This window comes from Platalea leucorodia, assembly GCF_965183815.1.
Source record: "Platalea leucorodia genome assembly, contig: HAP1_HAP1_SCAFFOLD_463, whole genome shotgun sequence".
NCBI classification, from domain to species: domain Eukaryota; kingdom Metazoa; phylum Chordata; class Aves; order Pelecaniformes; family Threskiornithidae; genus Platalea; species Platalea leucorodia.
Genome location: NW_028121128.1, coordinates 1 through 22,938, shown reverse-complemented (window position 1 = coordinate 22,938; position 22,938 = coordinate 1). Strand labels below are relative to the sequence as shown.

At 70.6% G+C, this 22,938-nt stretch overlaps 1 protein-coding gene across 1 annotated transcript; it reads right to left on the bottom strand.

The window, feature by feature from the left end:
* Positions 1–800: 800 nt before the first annotated feature.
* On the bottom strand, positions 801–22,933 carry LOC309604205 (neurogenic locus notch homolog protein 3-like; the record flags this gene model as incomplete). The annotated part of the gene is given in 25 exon segments (XM_082339136.1): positions 801–1,279; positions 1,281–1,553; positions 1,555–1,590; positions 1,592–2,248; positions 3,977–4,074; positions 4,353–4,500; positions 5,588–5,892; positions 7,042–7,198; positions 7,787–7,871; positions 8,526–8,739; positions 9,454–9,602; positions 11,366–11,686; positions 12,862–13,127; positions 13,129–13,188; positions 13,191–13,343; positions 13,345–13,371; positions 14,238–14,350; positions 15,637–15,888; positions 17,135–17,267; positions 17,784–17,971; positions 19,137–19,290; positions 20,020–20,221; positions 21,011–21,239; positions 21,909–22,061; positions 22,906–22,933. Coding segments are annotated over 25 exon segments (4,470 nt in total), but the record flags the coding sequence as incomplete, so codon positions are not given.
* Positions 22,934–22,938: the final 5 nt, after the last annotated feature.

Genomic DNA, 22,938 nt, shown 5'->3' with positions numbered 1-22,938 from the left:
CGTGTGCAACGCGTGTGCAATGCGCGTGCAACGTGCGTGTGTGCAACATGTGCACGTGTCTGCACACGCGTGTGCCTGGCCAGCACCCATGGGTGCCACCCCCCCCCAAGGGAGCACCCAGCCCCCCCCAGTGCCCGGGTGCCCCCCCAGCCCCCATGGGTGCCCCCCCCCGGTTCCCCTCCCCCCCCATGGGTGCAGCGAGCAGAGGCGGGGGAGGGGTAACTATCCTTTATTGGGGGAGGGGCTGTACAGGGCCTGGCCCCCCCGTGGGTGGGGGGGCACCCGTGGGTGCTGGTGGCCGGGGGGGGTGGGGCGGGGTCCAAAGCGCCGGGGGGGGAGGGGAGGGGTGACATCGGGGACACCGGGTGACGTCGTACCTGGGTGGCCCCGGGGGGGGAGGGGGTGCAAGGGGGGGGCGGGGGGTACTGGGGTAGGGGGGGAGGGGCTGGAATGTGATGAAGTGCCAAAAATGGGGGGGGGGTGTCCAGAGTGGGGGAGGGGCCCCTGGGGGGGAGGGGCCCCAGAGTGGGGGGGGGTCATGGGTGGGGGGACCCCAGGATTTGGGGGGGGCGGGGGTCCCAGTTTGGGGGGGTCCCAGGACAAAGGGGGGCCCGGGGGGGTCCCCAAGGGGGGGGGGCTGCACACTCCCCGTACCCAGTGCACGAACGGGGGGGGCCCAGCCCCCCTAAACTGGGGGGCACTGGGGGGTCCCCGGGGGGGGGGTGGCAGTGGAGTGCTCAGAGTGGGGGTGTCCCCAAAGTGGGGGGGGTCCCTGGGGGTGCCAGGGCTGGGGGGGGGCACTGGGGTGTCCCCATACTGGGGGTGTCCTTTGGCTGCCCAGTTTGGGGGTGTCCCCATGTGGGTGCTGTCCCTGGGGTGTCCCCAATTTGGGGGTGTCCCCATACTGGAGCCAAATTTGGGGGTGTCCCCCTTTTGGGGGTGTCCCTTGGGTGCCCAGTTTGGGGGTGTCCCTAGTTTGGGGGTATCCCCAGTTTGGGGGTGTCCCTGGGGTGTCCCCATCCTGGAGGTGTCCCCAGTTTGGGGGTGTCCCTGGGGTGTCCCTTATTTGGGGGTGTCCCTTGGGTGTCCCCATCCTGGGGGTGTCCCCAGTTTGGGGGTGTCCCCATTTAGGGAGTGCCCCTGGGGTGTCCCCAGTTTGGGGGTGTCCCCAGTTTGGGGGTGCCCCTGGGGGACGGGCGGACGCCCCCTCTCAGGCAAAGACCTGCATTTTGGGGGGCTGCTCGGGTGGCGGGGGGGGCAGCTGAGTTTGGGGGGGGCCCCAGCACGGCCGGACTGGGGGTGGCCTCGGACCAATCAGAGAGGGAGCGGGGGGAGGGGCTCGCCCACTGCTCGGGGGACTCGGGGGAGGGCGTCAAATAGGGGTGCTCGCTGGGGACCCCCAAAAACCTCCCCTCCGCCCCCCCGGCTCGGAACCCCCCCGCCGCCGTGGGGTACTCCTCCCCGGCCTTGAAAAAATGGGGGGCGGCGGAACGGGGGGCCCCCCCGTCTTCGGGTTGGGGACCCCGGGGAAGGGGTTCGGCGGCGGGGGGGGGGGCACCCCACGGCGCCGTGGGGCAGCAGCAAGGCGGGGGGCGAAAGCTTGAGCGGAGGAGGGGTGTAAAGCGGGGTGCACCCCCCCCAAAGGCGGGTTGCAAGGGGTTCCCGGGGGGACCCGGCTCCGCCACTCGAAGGGGACGGTCACCGCCCCCAAACCCAACCCTAAGCGGGGGGGGGGACCCCCCGATAATCGCCCGACGCCCAAGGGTGGCCCTAAGGTGACGGTAAAGGGGGGGTCCAACCCCGGCGGGGGGAAGAGCCCGGGGGACGCGGGGTTGGGGACGTACGGGGAGTCCAAGGAGTCGACGGGGGACAACGTCACCGAGCTCTCCAGCCCCGGCGGACACTCGCCCCCCAGCTTCTTCCCCCGCCCTTTGGGCCCCCCGCTTTTGCCCCCCACCCGCCGGTTCTTCTTGCCGCCGGTGGGGGCTTTAAGACCGGGTAGGAAGGAAGTTGGGGGGCCAAGGAGGGGGGGTAGAGCGGAACTGGGGGGCAGCGCTCCCGGGGGGCTGCGCCCCGTGTTGTACTCGTCCAGGAGGCGGACGATGTCGTGGTGCATCCGCTCGTGGCCGATGTCCCGCGGGAGGCGATCCAGGTGATCCGTGATCTCGCGGTTGGCGAAATGATCCAGGAGGATCTTGGCGGCTTCATAGCTGCCTTCGCGGGCGGCCAGGAAGAGGGGGGTCTCCTCCTGGGGGGGGGGGAGAAGGTTTGGGGGTGATGGGGCGTCTGGCGGGGGCACGGGGGTCTCCTGGGGTCGGTGGGGGTCTTCTGGGGTCATTGGGACGTCAGCTTGGTCAATGGAGTCAATGGGGGTCTTCTGGGGTCAGTGGGGGGTCTTCTGGGGTCAGAGGGGGGTCGTCTGGGGTCAATGGGGGTCTTCTGGGGTCAGAGGGGGGTCGTCTGGAGTCAATGGGGGTCTTCTGGGGTCAGAGGGGGGTCGTCTGGAGTCAATGGGGGTCTTCTGGGGTCAGTGGGGGGTCGTCTGGAGTCAATGGGGGTCTTCTGGGGTCAGTGGGGGGTCGTCTGGGGTCAGTGGGGGTCTTCTGGGGTCATTGGGGTGTCATCTTGGGTCAATGGGGGTCTTCTGGGGTCAGTGGGGGGTCGTCTGGAGTCAATGGGGGTCTTCTGGGGTCAATGGGACATCAGCTTGGGTCAATGGAGTCAATGGGGGTCTTCTGGGGTCAGTGGGGGGTCTTCTGGGGTCAGTGGGGGTCTTCTAGGGTCAATGGGGGTCTTCTAGGGTCAATGGGACGTCAGCTTGGGTCATTGGAGTCAATGGGGGTCAGTGGGGGGTCGTCTGGGGTCAATGGGGGTCTTCTGGGGTCATTGGGACGTCAGCTTGGTCAACGGAGTCAATGGGGGTCTTCTGGGGTCATTGGGGTGTCATCTTGGGTCAATGGGGGTCTTCTGGGGTCAGTGGGGGGTCGTCTGGGGTCAATGGGGGTCTTCTAGGGTCAATGGGACGTCAGCTTGGGTCAATGGAGTCTATGGGGGTCTTCTGGGGTCAGTAGGGTGTTGTCTGGGGTCAATGAGGGTCTTCTAGGGTCAATGGGACGTCAGCTTGTGTCATTGGGGGTCAATGGGGGTCTTCTGGGGTCAATGGGACATCATCTTGGGTCAATGGATTCTATGGGGGGTCTTCTGAGGTCAATGGGGGGTCTCCTGGAGTCAACAGGGTGTCATCTTGGGGCAATGGGGTGTCTTCTGGGGTCAATGGGGTGTCATCTTGGGGCAATAGGGTGTCTCCTCGGTCAATGGGGTGTCATCTTAGGGCAATGGGGCAATGGGGCAGCTCCTGGGGTCCATGGGGTGTCTCCTGAGGTCAATGGGACATCTTCTGGGGTCAATGGAGTGTCATTTTAGGTCAATGGGGGCAATAGGGCAGCTCCTGAGGTCAATGGGGTGCCTCCTGGGGTCAATGGGGTGCCTCCTGGGGTCAATGGGGGTCTCCTGGGTCAATGGGGTGTCATCTGGGGTCAATGGGGGTCTTCTGGGGTCAATGAGGTGTCTCCTGGGTCAATGGGATGTCATCTGGGGTCAATGGGGGCAATGGGGCAGCTCCTGGGGTCAATGGGGGTCTTCTGGGGTCAATGGGACGTCAGCTTGGGTCAGTGGGTCAATGGGTCAGCGTCTGGGGTCAATGGGGCATCTGGGGTCAATGGGGTGTCATGTTGGGGCAATGGGGGGGTCTCCTGGGGTCCAGGGGTGTCATCTTGGGGCACAGGGGCAGCTCCTGGGGTGAGTGGGGTCCCCGGGGGGTCCCCTGGGGGGTCCCCTCGGGGTGCAGGGGATCCCATTGGGGGGCACAGGGGTAGGGGGTTCCCACGGGGGTCCCCTTTGGGGGTGTCATGGGGGGGGCCCGCCTGGGTGCAGGGGTTCCTCACGGGGGGTCAGGGTGTCGGGGGTCCCGTCCCACCTTGCTGTCCTGCATGTCCTTGTTGGCCCCGTTCTTCAGCAGCGCCAGCGTCGCCTCCATGTTGTTGACGGCGGCGGCCCAGTGCAGGGCGGACTTCCCTGGGGGCGGGGCACGGGGTGAGACCCTGCCCACCCCCCTCACCCAGACCCCCCCCAACCAGAAGGGGCCCCCCCAGCACCCACTAACCTGGGGGGGGGGTCTCCCCTTCCTACCCCCAAGCCCCACCCCAGCTCCCACCATCTTGGGGGGTCCCTCAACCTCAACCCCCCCTCACCCAAGGACCCTCCCCAGGATCTCAGGTCCCCCCCAACCACCTCCAAGGGCTCCCCTCCCCCCACCCCTCCCCCTCCCCTCGGGGGTGCCCCCCGGCACCCACCGGTCTCATCGACGGCGTTGACGTCGGCGTGGCAGGCGATGAGCTCCTCCACCATCCCCTCCACCGCCAGCCGGGCCGCCAGGATGAGGGCGGTGGAGCCGTCACCCATGCGGGCGTCCAGGTCCGTGGAGCGGTTCCGGATCAGGATCTGGGGGGGGGACGACAAGTGGGGGGGGGGGCCCATGGGGTGCCCACCCCACGCCGTGCTGGGTGCCCCATGGCAGCACCTCACGCCCCCGCGGCCATTTCTGGTGTTGTGGGACATCACTTGGTTCCCCATGGCCATGTTGGGTGCTCCATGACATCACCTTGTGCCCCATGGCCATGTTGGGCGCCCTATGACATCACCTTGTGCCCCATGGCCGTGTTGGGTGCCCCATGACATCACCTTGTGCCCCATGGCCATGTTGGGTGCCCCATGACATCACCTTGTGCCCCATGGCCGTGTTGGGTGCCCCGTGGTCACATTGGGTGCCCCATGACATCACCTTGTGCCCCATGGCCGTGTTGGGTGCCCCATGACATCACCTTGTGCCCCATGGCCATGTTGGGCGCCCTATGACATCACCTTGTGCCCCATGGCCGTGTTGGGTGCCCCATGGCCACGTTGGGCGCCCCATGACATCACCTTGTGCCCCATGGCCACGTTGGGTGCTCCATGACATCACCTTGTGCCCCATGGCCATGTTGGGTGCTCCATGACATCACCTTGTGTCCCATGGCCATGTTGGGCGCCCCATGACATCACCTTGTGCCCCATGGCTGTGTTGGGTGCCCCATGGCCGTGTTGGGTGCCCCATGGCCACGTTGGGCGCCCCATGACATCACCTTGTGCCCCATGGCCATGTTGGGCGCCCCATGACATCACCTTGTGCCCCATGGCTGTGTTGGGTGCCCCATGGCCGTGTTGGGCGCCCCATGACATCACCTTGTGCCCCATGGCCGTGTTGGGTGCCCCGTGGTCATGTTGGGCGCCCCATGACATCACCTTGTGCCCCATGGCCATGTTGGGTGTCCCATGACATCACCTTGTGCCCCATGGCCGTGTTGGGTGCCCCGTGGTCACATTGGGTGCCCCATGACATCACCTTGTGCCCCATGGCCGTGTTGGGTGCCCCATGGCCACGTTGGGTGCCCCATGGCCACGCTGGGTGGCCCATGGCCGTGCTGGGTGCCCCGTGGCCACGCCGGGTGCCCCGTGGCGGCCACCCCATGGCCATGCCCGGTGCCCTCACCTGGAAGACGCCCTGGGCGTCGGCGGTGACGGCGGCGTGCAGCGGCGTGCGCCCCGTGTTGTCCTGGGCGTTGGTGTCGGCGCCGGCGTCCAGCAGGCGCTTGGCGGCGTCGGCGCGGGCGTAGCGGGCGGCGAGGTGCAGGGCGGTCTCGCCCGTGCGATCCGTTTGGGCGCCCAGGCTGGCGCCCTGGCAGATGAGGTCACCGATGATGCCGGCCGAGGCGTCGTCACCCTCCTCGTCCTCGGTCACCTCGGCTTCCAGGCCGCCGCCGCAGAAGGAGGCCAGCATCAGCGGCGTGAAGCCATCTGCGGGCGCGGGGGGGAGGGGTGAGCGGCTGCCCGGGGGTCTCCTGGCCCCTGTCACCCACCCTCAAGGACCTTCGCCACGACCACGGTGGCCTCTGGACCCTACCTCAGCTCCACCGGGTCCATGGTGCCCTCCACGTCCCCAGTGGCCTCCATGTTTGTCCCACCTGGCCCACGGTGGCCCCCCACACCCACAGTGGCCCCACACCAGCCCTACAAGGTCCGTGGTGGTCCCTCATGGCCCACGTCCGTCCTACCTGCCCCATGGTGGTCCCCCATGCCCATGATGGCCCCCCATGCCTCATGGTGGACCCCCATGCTCATGGTGGACCCCCCATCCCCCACATCCGTCCTATCTGGCCCCATGGTGGCCCCCCATGCCCCATGGTGGGCCCCCATCCCCCACATCCGTCCTACCTGGCCCCATGGTGGCCCCCCATGCCCCACATCCATCCTACCTGGCTGCATGGTGGCCCCCCATGCCCCATGGTGGCCCCCCATGCTCCACATCCATCCTACCTGGCTGCATGGTGGCCCCCCATGCCCCATGGTGGCCCCCATGCCCCACATCCATCCTACCTGGCCCCATGGTGGCCCCCCATGCCCCACATCCATCCTACGTGGCCCCATGGTGGCCCCCCATGCCCCATGGTGGCCCCCATGCCCCATGTCCATCCTACCTGGCCCCATGGTGGCCCCCCATGCCCATGATGGCCCCCCATGCCTCATGGTGGACCCCCACGCCCATGGTGATCCCCCATGCCCCATGTCCATCCTACCTGGCCCCATGGTGGCCCCCATGCCCATGGTGGTCCCCCACACCCACAGTAGCTCCACACCAGCCCTACAAGGTCCGTGGTGGTCCCTCATGGCCCATGTCCATCCTACCTGCCCCATGGTGGTCCCCCATGCCCATGATGGCCCCCCATGCCTCATGGTGGACCCCCCATCCCCCACATCCGTCCTACCTGGCTCCATGGTGGCCCCCATGCCCCACGTGCATCCTACCTGGCCCCATGGTGGCCCCCCCATGCCCATGGTGACCCCCCCATGGCACGTCCCTCCCACCTGGCCCCATGGTGGCCCACACCCGCGGTCCCTGCCGTGCCCACCGTCCCCCCGTGGGGTCCCCGGGTGCCCCCACCCCACCTGGCCCGCGAACGTTGACGTCCACGCAGTCGGAGTCGAACTCGCCCTGGGGCGGGGTCAGGGCCATGGCGGGCGGCATGCGGATGTCGGCGGCGACCAGGTGGTGCTGGGTCCACTGCCGGCAGTCGACGGGGTCCTGGGGCTCCGCCTCCTCCACCTGCCCGGGCACCCGGTCACGGGGGAGCTGGCACCCCCACCCACGAGGGCGCCGGGACCCCCACCCACCTCACTGCTGGGGAGCCCCTGCCCAAGATGGGGCTGGACCTCCTGCCCATGGTGGTGCTGGACCCCCACCCATGGGGGTGCTGGAGACCCCACCCACCCATGAGGGTGCCCGGGTATGGGGGTGCTGGGACCCCCACCCACGAGGGTGCTGGAGACCCCCACCCACAAGAGTCCCAGAGCATGGGGATGCTGGGACCCCCACCCACCAGGGTGGCAGCACAGGGGGGTGCCAGGCCCCCCACCCACCAGGGTGCTGGGGCATGGGGGTGCTGGGACCCCCACCCATGAGGGTCCTGGAGACCCCCACCCACCAGGGTGGCAGCACAGGGGGGTGCCGGGCCCCCCACCCACTGCGGTGCCAGCGCGCAGGGGTGCCAGCACCCCCATCCCCCCCCGTGCCTGGTACGGGGGTACCGGCACCCCCCCACGCCGAGGGTGCCCGGGGTGGGGTCACCGCCCCCCCCGCCCCCTGGGTGCCCCCCGGGAGCCCCCCGGGGTCCCCTGGGTGCCGCGGGGGTACCTTGAGCCTCTTGGCCTCGGGGCAGTCGCCGGGCGCCCACTCCTCCGAGGGTTCCCCCATCAGCGTCTCCCCCTTCCCCATGGCCCTGGGGGCGCGGGCGTGAGGTGGGTGCCCCCCACCCACCCATGGGGGCGGGGGGGGCACGGACGGGGCCAGGGCACCCCCAAACCCCAGGGAGCGCGGGGGGCCCCCAGCCGGGACTGGCCCAGGGCTGGAACCCGGTGAGCCCTCCCCGGTTGAACTGGGACCCCCCCGGAGCCCCAGTATCCACCCAGTTCCACCAGTCCCCCACCCAGTGCCCCCCACTTGCACTGGGACCCACCCCAGAACCCCAGTAGCCTCCCAGTTCCACCAGTCCCTCCACCCCAGTGCCCCCCAGTTGCACTGGGACCCACCCCAGAGCCCCAGTATCACCCCAGTTCCCCCACCCAGTGCCCCCCCCACTTGCACTGGGACACCCCAGAGCCCCAGTACCCTCCCATTTCCACCAGTCCACCCACCCAGTGCCCCCCACTTGCACTGGGAACCCCCTAGAGCCCCAGGATCCCCCCAGTTCCACCAGTTCCCCCAGGCCCAACACCATCCTACTTGCACTGGGACCCCCCTAGAGCCCCAGGATCCCCCCAGTTCCACCAGTCCCCCCACCCAGCGCCCCCACCCAGCGCCCCGCCACTTGCACTGGGACCCCCCCAGAGCCCCAGTACCCTCCCAGTTCCACCAGCGCCCCCCAGCCCCTCACTTCATGCCCAGGGCGTCCTGCCCCACGGGCTCCCGCCGGTCCCTCTTGCTGTCCTTGGCCAGGCTGAAGCCCTCGGGGAACCAGAGGGTGCTCTGCTCCCGCCGGCGCCGGGCCACCAGCACCCCCAGCACCGCGATGGCCAGCAGGATGACGCCCCCCACCACCACCAGCGGCAACAACCGAACCGGGTCCGGCGCCTCGGGCAGCTTGTCACCTGCATGGGGGGGGGACAACGTCAGGGGGATGCCACCCTGGGGCGTCAACGGGTTGGAGATGCCACGGCGGAGCTGGCAGCGTGGTGGCACTGGGCGTGTTGGGGACGTCATCGGGGTGATGCCACCATGGGGCACCCAGAACGTCGGGGACACCATCAGGGTGTTGGCACCATGGGGCACTGGGCATGTCGGGGACGTCATCATGGTGATGGCACCATGGGGCACTGGGCATGTTGGGGACACCGTCATGGAGCTGCCACCATGGGGCACCCAGCACATCAGGGACACCATCAGGGAGATGCCACCATGGAGCACCCAACATGTTGAGGACACCATCAGGGTGATGCCATCATGGGCAATCACATGTTGGGGACACCACCAGGGTGATGCCACCATGGGGCACCCACAAGCTGGGGACACCATCAGGGTGCTACCACCTTGGGGGCACCCGTCGCCACCAGGACACCCCACAGGGGACACGTTACACGGCAGGGTCAAGGTCACCCCCTCCATGAGCTGGGGACATGCCACGTATGGAGGGCCACCATCACCACCAAGACGCCCCGTTCGTCACCCCAGCCCCACACCAGGGCACCCCACCCCTTGCAAGCCCCCATGGCATCATTGGGGCCACCCTCCCCACCGCGGGGTCCTCGTCCCCAAGGGCCACCAGGATGCCCCTCGTCCCCAGGGGCCACCGGGAGGTCCCTCACCCCGCACGGCCTTGATGGGGTAGGGGAACTGGAGACGCTCCAGGGCGGAGAGGGCGGCCAGGTAGTCGGCGGCGCTGCGGGTGTCGGGGAAGCACTTGTCGGACGCCTGGGCGCACAGGCGGTTGTCGATCTCCAGCGTCACCACCGAGCTGCCGGGGGTCACCGGGGGGGGGGTCACAGAGGGACACGGGGGACCCCCAGGAACGGCGGCGCTCGGCGTCCCGTGGCTCAAGATACCCAGCACCCGTGGCCTCATGGCATCCAGCACCCATGGCCCCGTGGCACCCATGGCCCCATGGCCCCTATGGCCCCATGACACCCATGACCCAAGACATCCAGCACCCGTGGCACCCGTGTCCCCATGTCTCATGGCACCCAGCACCCATGACACCCATGACCCATGACATCCAGCACCCATGGTCCCCTGAACCATGGCACCCATGGCCCAAGACACCCAGCACCCATGGCACCCATGTCCCCATGGCTCATGGCACCAAGCACCCATGGTCCATATGACCCAAGACACCAGCACCCATGGCACCCATGACCCATGGCACCCACGACCCATGGCACCCATGGCCCCATGGCCCCCATGGCCCCATGACCCAAGACACCCAGCACCCATGGCACCCATGACCCATGGCATCCAGCAACCATGGTCCCCTGAACCATGGCACCCATGGCCCAAGACACCCAGCACCCATGGCACCCGTGTCCCCATGTCTCATGGCACCCAGCACCCATGGCACCCATGGCCCATGGCACCCACAACCCATGGCACCCACGGCCCCATGACCCATGGCACCCATGACCCATGGCACCTGTGTCCCCATGGCTCAAGGCACGCAGCACCCATGGCCCATGGCACCCATGACCCAGGACACCCAGCACCCCTGGCCCTATGGCCTCATGTCCCATGGGACGCAGCGCCGCCATCCCCAGCACCACCCCCTCCCGTGTCCCCCATCCCCCCCCCTCATGGCCCCCATGTCTCCCATCCCATGGCCCCCCCCACCACCATCCCCACCCCATGTCCCCCAGGCCATCCCACCCAGCACCGCCATCCCATGTCCCCCAGCACTGCCATCCCCACCCCATGTCCCAATGCCACCCAGCACCACCATCCCCATCCCGTGTCCTCCAAGTCTCCCACCCCATCCCACCCACCACCCCCATCCCCATCCCCACCCCATGTCCCCCCCCATCCCACCCACCACCACCACCCCATGCCACCCACCACCACTATCCCCATCCCATGTACCCCACCGCGCCCCCTCATCCCCACCCCACGTCCCCCACCCCACCCCACCCATCCCCACCATCCCCACCCCACGTCCCCCACCCCACGCCACCCATCCCCACCATCCCCACCCCACGTCCCCCACCCCATGCCACCCATCCCCACCATCCCCACCCCACGTCCCCCACCCCATGTCCCCTATCCCCACCATCCCCACCCCACGTCCCCCACCCCACATCACCCATCCCCACCATCCCCACCCCACGTCCCCCACCCCACCCCACCCATCCCCACCATCCCCACCCCATGTCCCCCACCCCACCCCACCCATCCCCACCATCCCCACCATCCCCACCCCACGTCCCCCACCCCACGCCACCCATCCCCACCATCCCCACCCCACGTCCCCCACCCCACGCCACCCATCCCCACCATCCCCACCCCATGTCCCCCACCCCACCCCACCCATCCCCACCATCCCCACCATCCCCACCCCACGTCCCCCACCCCACGCCACCCATCCCCACCATCCCCACCCCACGTCCCCCACCCCACCCCACCCATCCCCACCATCCCCACCCCACGTCCCCCCCCCACATCACCCATCCCCACCATCCCCACCCCACGTCCTCCAAGTCTCCCACCCCCCCAACTCCCCCCGCCCCCGCTCACCCGATGACCTCGGGGGCCACCTCCCTCCTCCGCAGCCGCTGGGGCCGATAGTAGGGTTGGATCATGTAGTTCCCCTCGGGATCCAGGCGGAAGCGCAGGGAGGTGCGCAGGATGGCGCTGAGCCGCTGGAGGAAGGCGGCGCTGGTCCGGCGCAGCTCCTCGGGGGGCAGCAGGACGGTGACGACCAGCACCCCCCGGGCCAGCGCCTCGGGGACCTCCTGGGCGCAATCCAAGCCGTCCCAGCCGCACTCTTCGCTGTTGCACCCTTGGTCGCAGCGCCCGTCGGCGAAGTGGTCGGAGCAGTACTTCTCGTAGACGGGGCTGGGGGGGCAGCGGTGGGTGGGGGTGGGGGTGGGATATGGGAGGGGTGGGGGATGGGGGGAGATATGGGGACATGGGGGGCCCGGGGACATGGGGGGGTGTGGGGACATGGGGGGCGTGGGGGGACATTGGAGGGATATGGGAACATGGGGACATGGGGGACATGGGAGGGGTAGGGGGACATGGGGGGCATTGGGGACATGGGGACATGGGGGGATATGGGGACATGGGGGGGCTGGGGGACATGGGGACAGGGGGACCTGGGGGGCACTGAGGGACACTGGAGGGACATGGGGACACTGGGGGGACATGGGGACATGGGGGGGACATGGCAGGTTGTGGGGACATGGGGACATGAGGGGCATGGGGGGACACGGGAGGGATATGAGGACATGGGGGACATGGGGACGTGGGGCCATGGGGGGCCACGGAGGACAGGGGGGATGCAGGGAGACATGGGGGGACATGGGGGGGACATTGGGGGGACAGAGACACACAGGGGGGCACACGGGGGGCACACAGTGCCACATGGCAGCATGTAGTACCACGGGGGGTGACAGGAGGTGGCCCTGGGGACCAGGGGTGGCCCTGGGGACCGGGGGTGGCCCATGGGGATGGGGGTGGCCCTGGGGACTGGAGGTGGCCCTGGGGACCAGGGGGTGGCCCTGGGGACCCAGAGGTGGCCCTGGGGACGGGGTTGGCCCTGGGGACCGGGGGTGGCCCTGGGGATGGGGGTGGCCCTGGGGACAGGGGGTGGCCCATGGGGACGGGGGTGGCCCTGGGGACTGGAGGTGGCCCATGGGGATGGGGGTGGCCCTGGGGACTGGAGGTGGCCCTGGGGACCAGGGGGTGGCCCTGGGGACCCAGAGGTGGCCCTGGGGACAGGGGGTGGCCCATGGGGACCGGGGGTGGCCCTGGGGACGGGGGTGGCCCTGGGGACAGGCGGTGGCCCATGGGGACCGGGGGTGGTCCTGGGGACGGGGGGTGGCCCTGGGGACCGGGGGTGGCCCATGGGGACAGGGGTGGCCCTGGGGACCGGAGGTGGCCCTGGGGACAGGGGGTGGCCCTGGGGACAGGGGATGGCCCATGGGGACCGGGGGTGGCCCTGGGGACAGGCGGTGGCCCTGGGGACCGGGGGTGGCCCTGGGGACGGGGGTGGCCCTGGGGACACTCACTGGCAGGCCCTGTGGGGGGGCCGGCAGTCGAAGTTGTCGTAGAGGCAGTGGGGGGTGTCGCAGCCCCGGTCGCAGCGGCTGTTGTTGAAAAGGGGGGGACACTCGGGGACCCCGCAGTGTCCCCAGGGGTCCCCCACCAGGAGGGAACAGTCGCCCCCGTCCCACTGACAGCCGGGGGTGTTGCACTCCCGGTGACAAACCCCGTCCCCCGCCTTCCCCCCGCACCCCCCCTGGCACTCGGCGGCGGGGGGCGGGGGGGGGCCCCTCCTGGCAGCGGGGCCCCCCGAAACCCGGCGGGCAGAGGCAGCGGGGCGAAGGGGGGCCGGGGGCGAGGGGACGCAGGTGCCACCGTGGAGGCAGGCGTCGGGGGCGCAGGTGGCGTTGGTGGCGGGGGGGGGCGGCAGGGGGGACCCCCGGCGCCGGGGGGGGCGCGGGCAGCCACCGCCGTTGGCGCAGGCGGGGTCCAGGCAGGGGGGGGGGGCGGCTCTCGCAGTGGGCGCCGCTGAAGCCCTGGGGGGGAATGGGGGGGGGGGTCAGGGTGGGGGGCACCCAGGAGTGGGGGGGTGGGCATCCAGCCCCCTGCCCAGCCTGTGCCACCCCAGCACCCCCAGCACCCCCCCCATGGCTCTGGGCGCACCCAGACCCCCGCCCACCCTATACAACCCCAGAGCACCCCAGCACCCAGCCCTATGCCCACCCTGTGCCACCCCCCAGCACCCAGCACCCAGCCCCATGGCCCTGGGTGCACCCAGACCCCCGCCCACCCTGTGCCACCCCCAGCGCCCCCCAGCACCCATCCCCATGGCCCTGGGTGCACCCAGACCCCTGCCCACCCCACGCCACCCCCCAGCACCCATCCCTATGCCCACCCTGTGCCACCCCAAAGCACCCCACCACCCACCCAGAGCCATGCTGCACCCAGCCCCCTGCCCACCCCCTGCCACCCCGGCCCCCCCCAGCACCCACCCCACGGCTCTGGGTGGACCCAGACCCCTGCCCACCCCATGCCACCCCCCCAGCACCCAGCACCCATCCCTATGCCCACCCTGTGCCACCCCAAAGCACCCCACCACCCACCCAGAGCCATGCTGCACCCAGCCCCCTGCCCACCCCCTGCCACCCCGGCCCCCCCAGCACCCACCCCATGGCTCTGGGCGCACCCAGACCCCTGCCCACCCCATGCCACCCCCCAGCACCCAGCACCCATCCCTATGCCCACCCTGTGCCACCCCAGCACCCAGCACCCAACACCCCCCACCCCCATGGCTCTGGGTGCACCCAGACCCCTGCCCACCCTATACAACCCCAGAGCACCCCAGCCCCAGCCCCCCGGCCCCCGGGCGGGCAGGTGGGTGCGGGTGGGTGCCCCCACTCACGGGGGGGCAGCGGCAGGCGTAGCCGCGGGCGGCCGCGGGGTCGGGCTGGCAGCGCCCGCCGTGGCGGCAGGGCAGGGACTGGCAGGGGCTCGCCGGGCTCTGGCAGCGGGGGCCTGCGGGGCGGGTGGGGGTCAGGGGGCGCAGAGACACCCCCCCCCGAGGGTGGGCACGCGGGGTGGCACCCTGCCCGGCGCCCGCACGGCACCCTGCCACGGCATGGCGCGGAGGGGCCCTGCCCGCCCTGGCACCCCCATGGCACCCCCCATGTCCCCTAACCCACCCTGGCACCCCCCATGGCACCCACCCTGGCCCCCAACCCACCCTGGCACCCCCCATGGCACCCCCCTGGCACCCCCCATGTCCCCTAACCCACCCTGGCACCCCCCCTGGCACCCCTCATGCCCCCTAACCCACCCTGGCACCCACCCTGGCACCCCCCATGTCCCCTAACCCACCCTGGCACCCCCCATGGCACCCCCCTGGCACCCCTCATGCCCCCTAACCCACCCTGGCACCCCCCATGGCACCCCCCTGGCACCCCTCATGCCCCCTAACCCACCCTGGCACCCCCCGTGGCACCCCCTCCATGCCCCCTGCCCACCCTGGCACCCCCCATGTCCCCTTACCCACCCTGGCACCCACCCTGGCACCCCCCTTACCCACCCTGACACCCCCTCATGCCCCCTAACCCACCCTGGCACCCCCCTGGCACCCCCCATGTCCCCTTACCCACCCTGGCACCCCCCCGGCACCCCTCATGCCCCCTAACCCCCCCTGGCACCCCCCTTACCCACCCTGACACCCCCTCATGCCCCCTAACCCACCCTGGCACCCCCCTGGCACCCCCCATGTCCCCTTACCCACCCTGGCACCCCCCCGGCACCCCTCATGCCCCCTAACCCCCCCTGGCACCCACCCTGGCACCCCCCATGTCCCCTAACCCACCCTGGCACCCCCCTGGCACCCCCCATGTCCCCTTACCCACCCTGGCACCCCCCCTGGCACCCCTCATGCCCCCTAACCCCCCCTGGCACCCACCCTGGCACCCACCCTGGCACCCCCCATGTCCCCTAACCCACCCTGGCACCCCCCATGGCACCCCCCCTGGCACCCCTCATGCCCCCTAACCCCCCCTGGCACCCCCCATGTCCCCCTACCCACCCTGGCACCCCCCATGGCACCCACCCTGGCACCCCCCATGTCCCCCTACCCACCCTGGCACCCCCCATGGCACCCACCCTGGCACCCCCCATGTCCCCCTACCCACCCTGGCACCCCCCATGTCCCCTTATGCACCCTGGCACCCCCCTGGCACTCTCCCTTACCCACCCTGGCACCCACCCTGGCACCCACCCTGGCACCCACCCTGGCACCCCCCGGCGCCCCGCGCAGCACCCACCGGTGAAGCCGGGCCGGCAGAGGCAGCGGAAGGCGTTGGCACCCTGCACGCAGGCCAGGGTGCCGGGGGGGTGGCAGGGCCGGCTGCGGCACTCGTTGACGTCCCCCTCGCAGCGGGCGCCCGCGTAGCCGGGGGGGCAGGCGCAGGCGTAGCCCCCCACCCCGTCCAGGCAGGTCCCGTTGTGGAGGCACTTGGGTGCCAGGGCGCCGGGCGCGGGCGCGCAGTCGTCCTCGTCGATCTCGCAGAGGACGCCTGCGGGGACGGGGAGGTGACAGCGGGGACGCAGCTGGGTGCCACCCTGGGGGGGGGGGCCTGAGGGGTGACACCGTGGGGCGGGACGTGGGGACCCTGAGGGTGCCACCCTGGGGTGGGGACATGGAGGGGTGACACTGTGGCGTGGGGATGTGGGGACCCTGAGGGGTGACACCGTGGGGTGGGGACACTGATGGGTGCCACCATGGGGTGGGATGTGGGGACACTGATGGGTGCCACCATGGGGAGGGGACATTGATGGGTGCCACCATGGGGTGGGACATGGGGACTTTGAGGGGTGACACCATGGGGTGGGGACATTGATGGGTGCCACCATGGGGCAGGGACGTGGGGGACCCTGATGGGTGCCACCCGGTGGTGGGGACGTGGGGACCCTGGTCACTGTCACCCTGGGCATGGGAACATGGGGACCAATCCCTCTGCCCACCCAAGGACACGGGGGGTCCCTTCCCACCAGCACCCAAGGACATGGGGACATGGGGACATGGGGACATGGGGACATGGGGACACTGGGTCCCTTCCCACCACCACCCAAGGACATGGGGACATGGGGACCCTTCCCACCAGCACCCAAGGACTTGGGGACATGGGGATATGGGGACCCTTCCCACCAGCACCCAAGGACATGGAGACATGGGGACATGGGGACATGGGGACCCTTCCCACCAGCACCCAAGGACATGGAGACATGGGGACATGGGGACATGGGGACATGGGGACCCTTCCCACCAGCACCCAAGGACATGGAGACATGGGGACATGGGGACATGGGGACCCTTCCCACCAGCACCCAAGGACTTGGGGACATGGGGATATGGGGACCCTTCCCACCGCCCACCAAAGGACATGGGGACATGGGGACACGGGGACATGGGGACCCTTCCCACCAGCACCCAAGGACTTGGGGAGATGGGGACACGGGGACCCTTCCCACCAGCACCCAAGGACACGGGGACATGGGGACCCTTCCCACCAGCACCCAAGGACACGGGGACATGGGGACCCTTCCCACCAGCACCCAAGGACATGGGGACACGGGGTCCCTTCCCACCAGCACCCAAAGACATGGGGACATGGGGACACGGGGTCCCTTCCCACCAGCACCCAAGGACACGGGGACACGGGGTCCCTTCCCACCAGCACCCAAGGACCTGGGGACACGGGACGCCCTCCCACCCCCGACAGGCGGCCAGGGGGCCGGCCCCCGCGGTCCCCGCGCACCCACCCCGGGTGCCGGGGGGGCAGGAGCAGAGGTAGCGCCCCACGAGGTCGAGGCAGGTGCCCCCGTTCTGGCAGGGCTGCGACTGGCACTCGTCCACCTCCAGCTGGCACTCCCGGCCCGCGTAGCCCGGCGGGCACTGCGGGGACAGCACCCAGGGGTGCCCCGTCACCCCGGGCCACCGCCCCCGCCTCAGGGCCACGGTACGGGGGGTGCCGGGCGCCCAAGGGCACCCCAAAAGGGTCGGCTCAGCCCCAAATGGAGCAGTTGGGTCAGGAGAGCACCCATGGGTGCTCCAGGGTGGAGGCACCCATCACCCAAGGGTCACCATGCCAGGGCGACGCCACCCTCGGTGGCAGGAGGGACATGGGCACCCTGGGGTGTCCCCAGCCTGGAGGAGGACGGGTGCAGGCTGCTTGCACCCACGGGTGCCCATGCACCCAGCTTATGGGGAACCAGGGTGGGAGGGTGCAGGCTGCTTGCACCCATGGGTGCTGCTATCCCCCCCCCAGCACCCAATTCACGGGGAAACCGGGATGGGTGGGCGCGGGGTGCCCAACCCCATGGACACCCCCAACCCCTGTCCCCCCCCAGCACCCACCGGCCCCAAGACCCCCCCCCCAAGCAGCACCCATGGGTGGGGGGCGGCACTCACCTCGCACTCGTAGCCCCCCCCGTAGCTGCTGCAGGCAGCGCCGTGCAGGCAGGGGTTGGGCAGGCAGCGGTCGCGGGGGGTCTGGCAGTAGCTGCCCACGTAGCCCTCCTGGCACAGGCAGCGGTGGCCGCCGCCGCCCGCGCCCACGCAGCGCCCGCGCCCGTGGCACAGCTGGGCCAGGGGCACCCCTGGGTGGGGGGAGAGGGCGGAGGGGGAAACTGAGGCAGGGGCGGGGGGGGCACCCAGCCCAGGCGCCATGGGGAGGGGAGGCGGGGGGCTGGGGTTATCGACACCTCCCAGTCCTCCCAGTGCCCCAAACTGGGAGGGGACCCAGGCACCCAGGCTCCTTCTAACCCTCCCAGTCCTCCCAGTACCCCAAACTGGGATGGAACCCAGGCCTCTGGGCTTGTTACACCCTCCCAGTCCTCCAAACTGGGAGGGGACCCAGGCACCCAGGCTCCTTCTAACCCTCCCAGTCCTCCCAGTACCCCAAACTGGGAGGGGACCCAGGCACCCAGACTCCCCAGTCCTCCCAGTACCCCAAACTGGGATGGAACCCAGGCATCCAAGCTCCCCAGTCCTCCCAGTACCCCAAACTGGGAGGGGACCCAGGCACCCAGGCTCCTTCTAACCCTCCCAGTCCTCCCAGTCCTCCAAACTGGGAGGGGACCCAGGCACCCAGGCTCCTTCTGACCCTCCCAGTCCTCCCAGTACCCCAAACTGGGATGGAACCCAGGCCTCTGGGCTTGTTACACCCTCCCAGTCCTCCAAACTGGGAGGGGACCCAGGCATCCAGGCTCCCCAGTTCTCCCAGTACCCCCAAATCGGGAGGGAACCCAGGCATCTGGGCTCATTAGCCCCCTCCCCAGTCCTCCCAGTACCCTAAACTGCGAGGGAGCCTAGGTGTCCAGGCTCCCCAGTCCTCCCAGCGCCCCAAACTGGGATGGAACCAGGCCTCTGGGCTCCCCAGCCCCCTCCCAGTCCTCCCAGTGCCCGAACTGGGATGGAACCAGGCCTCTGGGCTCCCCAACCCCCTCCCAGTGCCCGAACTGGGATGGAACCCAGGCCTCTGGGCTCCCCAACCCCCTCCCAGTGCCCGAACTGGGATGGAACCCAGGCCTCTGGGCTCCCCAGACCACTCCCAGTCCTCCCAGTGCCCGAACTGGGATGGAACCCGGGCCTCTGGGCTCCCCAGCCCACTCCCAGTGCCCCAAACTGGGATCGAACCAGGTCTCTGGGCTCCCCAGCCCCCTCCCAGTCCTCCCAGGGCCCCAAACTGGGATGGAACCCAGGTCTCTGGGCTCCCCAGCCCTCTCCCAGTCCTCCCAGTGCCCGAACTGGGCGGCCACTGACCTCTGCGGGCGGCGGCGGCGGCGCAGGTGACGTTGGGGACGTCGCAGGTGCTGCCCGTCCAGGCGGGGGGACAGCGGCAGGAGACGGTGGCACCCTCCTGCCGGCACTGCCCGCCGTGGCGGCAGGGACCCCCCTGGCACAGGTCCAGCAGCGTCTGCGCGAGGGTGGGGGTCAGGGTGGGGGTCAGGGTGGGGGGCACCCAAGGGGGCCACTGGGGTGGGCGGGGGGCTCAGACACAGAGTTTGGGGGTGCCCGGGTCGGTGGGTGCTGGGGAAACCAGTTGGAGGGGAACTGGGTGGGAATGGGGAGTGGGGAAGGGGGGGTCAGGGTGGGGGTCAGGGTGGGGGGCACCCAAGGGTGGGATTGGGGTGGGTGGGGGTCTCAGACACAGAGTTTGGGGGTGCCCGGGTCGGTGGGTGTGGGGGGAACCAGTTTGAGGGGAACTGGGTGGGTGGGAATGGGGAGCGGGGAAGGGGGAGTCAGGGTGGGGGTCAGGGTGGGGGGGCACCCAAAGGGCACCCAAGGGTGGAATTGGGGTGGGTGGGGGGCTCAGACACAGAGTTTGGGGGCGCCCAGGTCGGTGGGTGCTGGGGGAACCAGTTGGAGGGGGACTGGGTGGGCATGGGGATGGGGAAGGGGGAGTCTGGGTGGGGGGTCAGGGTGGGGGGCACCCAAGGGTGCACCCAAAGGTGCCATTGGTGTGGGTGGGGGGCTCAGGAGCAGAGTTTGGGGGCGCCCGGGTCGGTGGGCGCTGGGGCACCGGGTTGGAGGGGGACGGGGAGAGGGGGACAGGGGGTGGGGGGCACCCAAGGGCGCCCCTTTGGCCGAACCGCGGTGGGGTCGTTGCCCGCCCGCCCGCCGCACCCATGGGTGCCCCGCTCACCTGGCACTGGGCGCCGGTGTAGGCCGGCGGGCAGAGGCAGCGGTAGGCGTCCCCGGCGCTGAGGCAGGTGCCGCCCTGCAGGCAGGGCCGCCCCCGGCACCCGTCCGCCGGGTGCTGGCAGTGGGCGCCGGTGAAGCCGGGGCGGCAGCGGCAGGTGAAGGAGGCGACACCGTCCACGCAGGTCCCCCCGTTGAAGCAGGAGCTGGGGGGGGGGGGGGGCACGGCTCAGCACCCATGGGTGCTCCCCCAGCGCCCTTGGGTGGTGGTGGGTTGGGCTGGAGAGGGGAGCTGTGGGGTGGCTGGGGGCACCCATGGGTGCTGGAACCTGTGGGGATGTTGTAGGGACAGGGGGAGGCTTGGGGACATCTGGGGGCACCCATGGGTGGTGGTGGGTTGGAGAGAGGAGTTATGGGGTGTCTGGGGGCACCCATGGGTGCTGGAACCTGTGGGGACATTGTAGGGGCATGGGGAGGCTTGGGGACATCTGGGGGCACCCATGAGTAGTGGTGGGTTGGGCTACAGCGGGGAATTATGGGGTGGCTGGGGGCACCCATGGGTGCTGGAACCTGTGGGAATGTTGTAGGGGCATGGGGGGGCTTGGGGACATCTGGGCGCACCCATGGGTGGTGGTGGGTTGGGTTGGAGAGGGGAGCTGTGGGGTGGCTGGGGGCACCCATGGATGGTGGAACCTGTGGGGACATTGTAGGGACAGGGGGAGGCTTGGGGACATCTGGGGGCACCCATGGGTGCTGGAACCTGTGGGTGCAGATGGGGACATTGCAGGGGCAGGGGGAGTCTTGGGGCCACCCAAGGCCACCTGGGGCCACCCAAGGGTGCTGATACCTCCAGGTGCAGATGGGGACATCCCATGGGCATGAGGAGTTTTGGGGCCACCTGGGGCCACCCAAGGGTGCTGATACCTCCAGGTGCAGATGGGGACATCGCACGGGCACGGGGTGACCCGGGGCCACCCGGGGCCACCCATGGGTACCTGTCGGTGCAGTCGGGGACGTCGTGCTGGCAGCGGTGGCCGGTCCAGCCGGGGGCGCAGGTGCAGGTGAAGCTGTTGACGTAGTCGGTGCAGGTGCCGCCGTTGCGGCAGGGCCGGCTGCTGCACTCGTCCTCCTCGGCGTCACAGCGGGGACCCCCGAAGCCGGGGGGACAGGAGCAGGAGAAGGTCCCCACCCCGTCCCGGCAGGTGCCACCGTTCAGGCAGGGCTCTGGGGGACATGGGGACACAGCGGGTGGCACCTCGAATTGCCACCTCCCCGGTGGCCCCAGGTCCCCCCGGCGTCCCCAAGCCCCCCAGTGTCCTGGTGTGGCCCCAGGTCCCCAAAGGCCCCGGTGTCCCTGTCCTCCCCAGTGTCCCCAAGCCCCCCGGTGTCCCTGTCCCCCCTGGTGTCCCCAGGCCCCCCAGTCCCCCCAGTGCCCTGGTGTTCCCCCAGGTCCCCAAAGGCCCCGGTGTCCCTGTCCTCCCCAGTGTCCCCAAGCCCCCCGGTGTCCCTGTCCCCCCTGGTGTCCCCAGGCCCCCCAGTCCCCCCAGTGCCCTGGTGTTCCCCCAGGTCCCCAAAGGCCCCGGTGTCCCTGTCCTCCCCAGTGTCCCCAAGCCCCCCGGTGTCCCCAGTCCTCCCAGTGTCCCTGTCCCCCCTGGTGTCCCCAAGCCCTCCAGTGTCCTGGTGTCCCCCCAGGTCCCCAAAGCCCCCCAGTGTCCCCAGTGCCCCCGGTGTCCCTGTCCCCCCTGGTGTCCCCAGTCCCCCCGGTGTCCCCAAGCCCCCCAGTGTCCCCAGTCCTCCCAGTGTCCCCAGTCCCCCCAGTGCCCTGGTGTCCCCCCAGTGTCCCCAGTCCCCCCAGCACCCCTGTCCCCCCCCCGTGTCCCCGTGTCCCCTCACCGGGGTGGCAGTCGTCGAGGTCATGCTGGCAGGTGCCCCCCCCGTAGCCGCGGGGGCAGAGGCACCCAAAGGTGCCGGGGCCGTTGGCGCAGACCCCCCCGTGCAGGCAGGGGCTCTGCCCGCACTCGTCCACGTCCTCCTGGCAGCGCTCGCCTGGGGGGGGCGGGGGGGGGGGTCAGGGTGCCCGGGGCGGGGGGTCAGGGTGATGGGGGGGGGGGGTCAGGGTGCCCGGGGCGGGGGGTCAGGGTGATGGGGGGGGGGGGTCAGGGTGCCCGGGGCAGGGGGTCAGGGTGATTGGGGGGGTCAGGGTGCCCGGGGCGGGGGGGTCAGGGTGCCAAGGGAGGGGGGGGTCAGGATGATGGGGGGGGGAGGGTCAGGGTGCCCGGGGCGGGGGGTCAGGGTGATGGGGGGTCAGGATGATGGGGGGGGGAGGGTCAGGGTGCCCGGGGGGGAGTCAGGGTGATGGGGGGGTCAGGGTGGCAGGGGAGGGGGGGACAGGGTGCCCGGGGCGGGGGGTCAGGGTGATGGGGGGGTCAGGGTGCCCGGGGGGGGAGTCAGGGTGATGGGGGCATCAGGGTGGCAGGGGAGGGGGAGTCAGGGTGCCAAGGGAGGGGGGTCAGGGTGATGGGAGGGGGTCAGGGTGCCCGGGGGGGGGGGGTCAGGGTGATGGGGGGGTCAGGGTGCCCAGAGAGTTTGGGGTGACAATGGGGGGGGATTGGGGAGGGACCCAGGGGTGCCCGGGGAGGGGGGGGGGGGGTCAGGGTGCCCGGGGGTGTTGGGGGACCCATGGGTGCCAGGGGGTGACCCAAGGGTGCTGGGGGGGGGGGGGCAGGGGTGTTGGGGGACCCAGGGGTGCTGGGGGGGACCCAAGGGTGCCCGGGGGTCCCAGGGGTTTCAGAGGGACCCATGGGTGCCAGGGGGTGACCCAAGGGTGCCGGGAGGGTCCAGGGGTGTCAGAGGGACCCACGGGTGCCAGGGCCACCCCGGGGTGCGGTACCTTGCCAGCCGGGGGGGCAGCGGCAGGTGAAGC